The following is an 8,114-nucleotide window of genomic DNA, read 5'->3' as shown; positions in this document are numbered from 1 at the left end:
TTCTACTTTTTCAATTAAAAAATATCAAAAACATAAAGTCACAATGGCTTTTTTTAACGTTTTAATTTAAAATTTTAATAAAATTTGTTAAAATTTCAAAAATAAGCAAATTATTTTCTGGTTAAAATTGTTAGAAATGTATAAATAATGTTGTTTTTATTTCTAAGTTTTGACAATCTAATCCAAGTTTATTTATATAAGTCTTCAATATAAATAAAAAAATTCTAACGAATAGCCAAATTAATTTTATTTTTATATAAACATTTGAAGTTCAAATTTTTTTGATATTGAATACTCAATTTTTAAATAATTATTTCTCCTCAAATTTTTTTTAATATTATGTTGTTTTTTAAAAAAAAAATATCAGTAGGTAGGTACTTACAATTTTCACTAAATATTATATTTTTTGTTTATATTATCATTTTCATTATACGTACAATACAATTATAGTACTTTCTATTTTAAATTAATCAAATCGTATTAGAAAATAACTATTACATACAATTTATCTGAATATTTTTAAATGTTATTGCACTTAAATCAAATTATAATTTATTTATTCAAAACAATCGATAATAATTATTTTACTCTGTTTTTATATTGTAGGTATAATTGTATTCGAATCCTATGAAATATCAATAAGTCAATAAGATTTCATATGTTTTAGTATTTGAGTATACTCAGTTGGTTACAAGCAAAGACTACGAGGAACATATTTATGTATGTACTTGAATGTAGTGATTAATATATCATTTCCATTTAAGCATTTAAAAGTTATAGTTGCAAAGTGGATTATACATCAAAATGACTCCAAATATTTCTAACAAAAGTATTTATATTATTTTTATAATGAGCATTAATATTGTATCTGTGGTGTGTGTATACAGTGAGTAAAATTATTTATTTAAATCTCTTTATATAGGTGATAATAGTTTTTTATTTTATAATGTAGTTTTATTTAAATTTAGTAGTGATAAATATTTTATTAGATATTTGAATTACAAAATGATACATATATAATCACAGAATTATCCTTAAATGGTACAAAAATCTTACTATTAAAATAAAATCTTAATATTTGAAAACATTTTCTTCGGATGTGTTTAAAAATTCCAAAAATCAAATTTTTAATAACTCCATTACTACAGAAAAAAGGAGGTTAAGTAAAATATCGATAAAAACCATTAATAATAAAATCATTGTTAATCAATAATAATTTAAAATGAAAAATTGTATGGAATAATTATTATAGATTCATTATATCAAATACAATTAATAAAATTCAATTCTAAACGACTCAATAATTATATTAGTTGTCATAAGTTGATTTATTTAAATAGTATATTATTTCTAACGCGTTTTACAGAACCAATTTTAAAAGAAACAGAAAAAGTCCCAATTTTTCTTTTATATTCAAACTATGTAGATGATAAAAACATGCCAGGTAAGATTTTTTTTAATATTTCATAATTTAATTTTTTTTATAAAAAGCATCTACAATCTAGATATGAAATAAAGCCATAAAGGGATGGTTTATACAAAAAATATGAACACACAAAGGTTTAAAAACAAAAACCATGGAAGATTTTGAAAGGGTAAAGGAGTATAAGGCAAAGAACCTTCACATACAAATAAAGGTACTTGGGCGTCCACAAAAAAATTTTTTGCCTTAACTATAAAGTATAAATAGATCAGAATATTTAAATTAAATTTTTTTATTATTTATTAATTTTTATATTTCCTTACATTTTAGTAATAAGTATTTAAACATTCAATTAAATGTGAATAATATAAACTGTATTTGATAGAAAACTCAATTGTAAACAATAGTTTATACACATTGATTAACAACTAGTTAATTTTGTTCTTTCAATGATTGGTTAACAGTAATTTTGGTCATTACAATCTTTGTTATAATTTATATACATGAACACAGTAAATCAAACACACACATTAAATTAGATTAGTGTTCAATACAATTATAAATATTTTAGTTTAATATATTATTGAATATTATGGCTAAAAAGAAATATTACCATTTATTTTTGACAAAATCATTTTAAATTATAATGTTAATAATAATAGGTATACGCTAAATACAATATATTTCCTACATATATATACCATAAGAAAAATAACCATTATATTATTAGATATTTTTAAAAGACGTAAAAAATTGAGTATGATATTTTCAACAAAAACATAATATACATAGTTTCCTAACAACACCTTTCAGAAAAAAAATAATATTTAATGAATCTATAATATAGACTATTATATTAGAATATTATATCAAAAAATAGATTCACAAATAGATTTATGTAAGAATTTCCCTCATCACCAACATTTCCACCGTAAAAATAAAAATAAAATATAATATATAAAACCATTTTAAATTATATTATGTATAAATAGATTATAATTATACATACGTTCTATATATGGGCAAACTATTTAACTTTTTTATTTTATCAAAAATTATTTTATTGATCTTATTAAATAATTTTGTAAATATAATAAGATTTTCTAAAAGAAAAAATATACGAAAGCAAACACACTCATTAAAAAAAATAATTGTAAGTTCTTACCAAGAACGTAGTCTTTAATTGGAATTATTTACAATTATTTACTCATCATTTACAAATATAAATAGGTAAACAACAATATAACAAATAATATACAAAATTATATAAAATATTTATTAATTATAAATTACTTAAAAGTGTAATTACTGTGTTTACATATACTGTTCTATTCTGATCTCGCACGGGACAGCCGAAGAACCGCTCGGTAAGTCGAGAAACAAAATAACTCACCCCTACAATTTAATGGATAGGCAACCCGTCATGCACGACGACGACACAGAGGAGCGGGAGCGGTTATAAAATCTACGAGGGAAATAGGATGGTACAAGTCAATTATGGGGAGGGGGTTTCTGTGGTCGTTCCGGTCTGGTGCAATGACCACAGAGCTAACAAAATAGGGACAATACTTAAACTAACTTAAAAACTACTGAAGCCTGACGATAGTGCTGATCTGCCATAAGGACTACCGAAGACTGACGAGCTGGGCGGCCTCTCACACAACGTAAGTTGCTGGCGGACTTACGCGGCGGCACTCTCTCGGTGGTGATGTGGAGTCGAGCACAACGACACACAGTAATCGGGAGACGCTGGCTATGTTGATCGTAGGTATGAGATAATATAAAATGCAATGACTTACGAGAGATGGTTATGGAGTATAAAATAATATTTATTGTCCTTTCACAACGTAACTCAGTATAATAATATAGTATGTGTGTGAGGAGTAAGGCTCACTGCTTTATAATAATAATTTCACACAGATTGCGCTCAATGTGACTCTTTAATAAAAAGTATAAAAAACAAAACCGCTGCAATAGCGGGAACAACAATGTTCGAAACGAACGAAAACAGTAGTAATAATAAAAAAAGGCGTTGGACGCAAAACAATTACAAAAACAGAGATAGTAAACATAACGATAATATAAACATGAGGCAAAAGGCCGACCAATAATTGAGTATTTAGAATATAGAACAAAGAGAATAAATATACAATAGAATCATAAAAATTACATAATTAAAAGGACGGAGTGGTGTATGGAGATGAACGGGGATCATAGGGAGATAACTAGGATGGTGTCGCCGTCGCGCATAATTACGTCTAGTGATAAGCAAACATGTTTGGCGCGAACATATACATTGGTATTATATAAAAAAGTAGCTTAAGTTATTGTTTTATTTTAATGTCATTTTTTTACTGAAAAATTTCATAAGGGATTTATACGATACCTGTTACCAAATAATATAGGTCCGGGGGGATGCACATAGCTATATTTAGACATAAACTATGCACTACTAAAATCTTTGAAAATTTTTTTTTTATTGAATATCTCATAATCTTATAGATTATGAAAAACTCGATATAAAACAATTCTACATCTCCTATTATAGTAAGTAATAATGATACATATTTTATAACCTAATATTTTTCATAATTATAAATTATAATGTATAGATCTCTAGTTTGTATAAATTAAATTACACACACACACACACACACACACACATATATATATATACATGTACATAGAAAGAAAGAGAGAGCATTCTGTTATCGAACAAATCATTATTTCAAAATTATTAACTTTTGGAAAATATTTTTTTTTATTATTTCTAGTCAAAATAAAACAAGTCTCAATCCTCATTTATAAGTTATAAGTTATAACTCATAATTTGTTCATCTGAATTTCGATTTTTATGTATTGAAATATTCTAAAACTATTTTGCTGTAAAATATAAAATTAAAAATGTATTTTGTTGTTCAAAAAAATAAAACTTAAGAAATTATAATGATTTAATGTTGTTTTATTTAGACTAGAAATTATGTAAATAAATTTTTTTTCTAAAACGTTAGTATATTTTAAAATAACGAGTGTTATTTGATAAAATAATTAAAATCACCCAGGATTATATATACCGAAATCCACTGATATACTGACTTGATGCAATAACTATATAATATACTTCACTACCATACTGTCTTTATCATTAACTATATTTCTTTAGATTCAAGTTCTAGACTTTTTAAATTTTCTTTCATCACTTCAATCTATCTTTCTGGCGTATTTTATTCATTTTACCCTTTGTAAATTTAGTTGTCATTCTTGTGTAGAGGTTTCCAACCTTTTTTGACTCACGGGAGTACGACACCCTTAGTCATTTTCTAAAAATCCGGAGGCACTTTGATAGACTACTTCGGTTTTATTTAGCAGTGTATAAGTATAAACAAAAGTAGTAAGTCGTAGGTATATAGAATATACACATATTATATTTTATAAAATAAATTATTGCATCGAACATTAACTTACTATATATTTTTATTTTTAATTATTAAAAAAATAAATTTCAAACAATTTCACGGAACTCTAAATAAAGTTCGCGGCACCCTGGTTGGTGTCACAAATATAATATGAGAGAGCAATCAGTCTTACAACAGCTTCGTACAATCTTTAGTATTTAAGTTATCATTTTAGATTTTAATAATTTCATCAATATTTAAAACACTTTTTTGGCTTTATATTACTGAGTACGTCTATTTTACTTTAACCTTTAACCAATCATTCTTAATGCTTAATGCTGCTTCCTGTTATTTTAATTTTTAATATATTAAACTTACAACTATTGAGTCCTTTCACTCTCCACGAGTACTATTATCTTCATTTGTTTAATATTAATTTCTATACTTATTTGCTATGCTGCTTCTCCCAGCATGTTGACCGTATTAATATTGTTAACGCTAGTAATTACCTTAAATTTTTTTGAATAAGGGGCAATGCTTTATTAATATTTTAAAAAATACCTTGTAACCAGAACTCAACAGCCATTTTTATAGGCATCCATAGTTGACACATTCTGTTTAATCTCTCGTTGTATACAACAAAAAATAAGTACCTTATCGTTCTGACTTCTGGTTAGCATTCTTCAATTTTTATATTAATAAAAATAAAGATCATAAATATTATTTTGTGTAGCTTTTTTCCTCTTCATTTTATGTGTTCTTCTAGTAATAATTTTCAAACTAAATATGACTTCTTCATTTCTTTTATGCTATCTTACTTTGTATACAGTGTCGTAGCGAAGGAGAGGGGAGCTAAAAGGGGTATAGACCCACCCCCATTGCCCGTATTTTTTATATTGTTATGAAATATTTAAATTTAAATAAGGTAATTGTCTTACAAATTTTAGTTAGTTAAAATAATAAATACGTTAACGGCAAATCAACGTTAATATGTAATCAGTATTTTTATTTTTATTTTCAATAACTCAAGTTAAAAGTATTTAGCCCTCCCCCATAAAAAAATCCTAGCTATGCCTCTGTCTGTATATAGTTCAGTTTTTATATTTAGTAATATTATTAGCTTATCTGGTCGTTAAAAATGTTTAAAAATATAATTTCCATCTTTCAATTCTTGACTCTAATTCCATTAATTTTTGTTTGTCTTAACTTATTAGTTATTATTGTGTTAAGTCATATTGTTAGTACAATTAGTACATATTTATATATTAACTATGTAGGTATTTAATAATAGTGCGTGTCATTACAGATCCTCAATTTTTGTGTAAGTATGTTTTTCCGGTAGTACCTATTGTGCATTATGAAAAAATGACTATTTAAATGTTATTATACGAGATATTTTATTTTAGTACCAAATTTTGAATAAAATATTTTGGTTATCACAATAATTTTGATTTAATGATCATGTATTTTTTGTGTGGGAATGTTACTACATACATAATATACGTGATGTGGCAATTAAATTATGAAATCGTAGCACTTTCAATGCTTTCCAAAGCCTCATATTGGTGCACTTCTATTGGTCCCTTTAACTTGCAATAGTACTAGGTCAAAACTGTTTCACTTTAAGCATGGTGTGAGCAGGCGTATTACAATGGTGGAGGATCCAACCAATTATGGCTGATTCAGGTCTCATAAGAAAATGAGCATATAAAGACTTTTAAAACTTTGACGTTCACCTCATTGCTCTAACCGTTCTCATTGTAGAATACGTTCTAAAATCTAAATACACATTGTTATTGACATTGAAATATATAGGAGCTTGATGTCTTGGTTTAGTTTTGAGACATCCAAATGTTATTGGACGTTTTTTCATCCCTTAAACTAACAGTATTCGCTGTCACCGAGTTTTAGGATCATGTTTAAAAAATAATTTGTGAATTTTAGACATATTTTAGCCAGATTTAAAAATAATAAAATAAGGTAATAAACATTTTTTCACGTTATACATTTTTTGACGTCATGATTCTACATCGTTAACTTTGAAAATTTTTTAAGCAAAAACTATAACTCCAATCACTATTAAATTTGGTAGACTAATGTCAAAATTAATGAAATTCCCGAACGTTATCATCCGACGTGTTGTATACAAAGAAAATGTGATATTTTTTTAGTTACCCAGCAAAAAGTTTGTCACTGTGGTCCCCAAGATTTGGATATAATATTATATTAATACTTTGAGAAAGCCTTATTTTTAAAATTATATGGACCAAATATTTCATTTGTTGTTGTCTCATCCTTTTATTTATAATTGATAAGTTCCCAGAATTTGACTTGACTATTCTTATTGAATTTTTTTTTTGAGTAGTACATTAATGCTTAGTGTTCGAAACATGATGACTAATTAGTAATTGTAGCCTAATAATAACATTGTATGCGCGTTGCGCAGCATGTTCAATGTGCGAGTATCTCGTACATGTCTAATGTCTAGTGGTCACGGATAACGTGTAGGCTGATAACAACTTTTTCGATTTCGCTTAATGTATACCTAATTAAAATAATCACCATAGCTAGAATAATTATGGTTTGGTTACAAACTTGAAACTGAATAGTATTAATAATTAAATTTGTTAATTATTTACTTTTATTTTCAATTCCTTTGCAGATCCTTAATATACTTTATACACCATCATTAACGCTATAGAAAAAAACTAACACCAGGAATAGTACCCCATGAAAATAAACATACTACTTCACAGAAAAATCAATGGTGTCATAGAAATAAAAACAATAGGCGCTAGAGTAAAACTTTTTTGATATCGTCGTTAACGCTAATTTACGTTTCACAAAAAATCTTCTTATGAGTTCAGAAGTAAAAAACTGTAAATGTGTAAAACCCTCCTACGATAATTTACAGTCTAGAAGTTATTCGGTTGGAACAATCTATATAGGAGTTAAAATTCTTTGATAATCAGAATTAATACACCACGTTTCATACTTTTTCCACATTATTCCGCATCAAGTTGATGATAACTTACTTTCAGTTTAGTGTAAATAAGATTTCCATCTCTAAATCAATTTAAACATTCAATTTTATTTAGGCTTCATTTTCAACATTAACTTAAATTTAAATTTACATATCAAATTTAATTTTAATTGCATTTCAACTTCAATGAATATTGTTGAGTGGTTTTTGTTAAGTTATTAATAGTTTTTATTTAAATGCAATTGACAAAAATATAATAATAATTGAGAAGTTTGTAGTAAGAGATTAACGTAGAGTAAATAATTAGAGAGCT

General features: G+C 25.9%; 1 protein-coding gene across 1 annotated transcript in view; it reads left to right on the top strand.

Annotated features, from left to right (window-relative positions):
* Positions 1-763: 763 nt before the first annotated feature.
* LOC113552423 overlaps positions 764-8,114 on the top strand; it is a 48,703-nt gene continuing 41,352 nt past the window's right edge. The window contains exons 1-2 of the mRNA XM_026955307.1: positions 764-886; positions 1,367-1,444. Of these exons, the coding sequence (XP_026811108.1) occupies positions 805-886; positions 1,367-1,444 (160 nt within the window). The 5' untranslated portion in view covers positions 764-804. The remainder of the gene's footprint in view (positions 887-1,366; positions 1,445-8,114) is intronic.

The sequence above is a fragment of the Rhopalosiphum maidis genome, chromosome 2 (assembly GCF_003676215.2).
Source record: "Rhopalosiphum maidis isolate BTI-1 chromosome 2, ASM367621v3, whole genome shotgun sequence".
NCBI lineage: Eukaryota > Metazoa > Arthropoda > Insecta > Hemiptera > Aphididae > Rhopalosiphum > Rhopalosiphum maidis.
The sequence above is the reverse complement of the archived record's forward strand: the minus strand, read 5'-3'. Positions and strand labels throughout refer to the sequence as shown.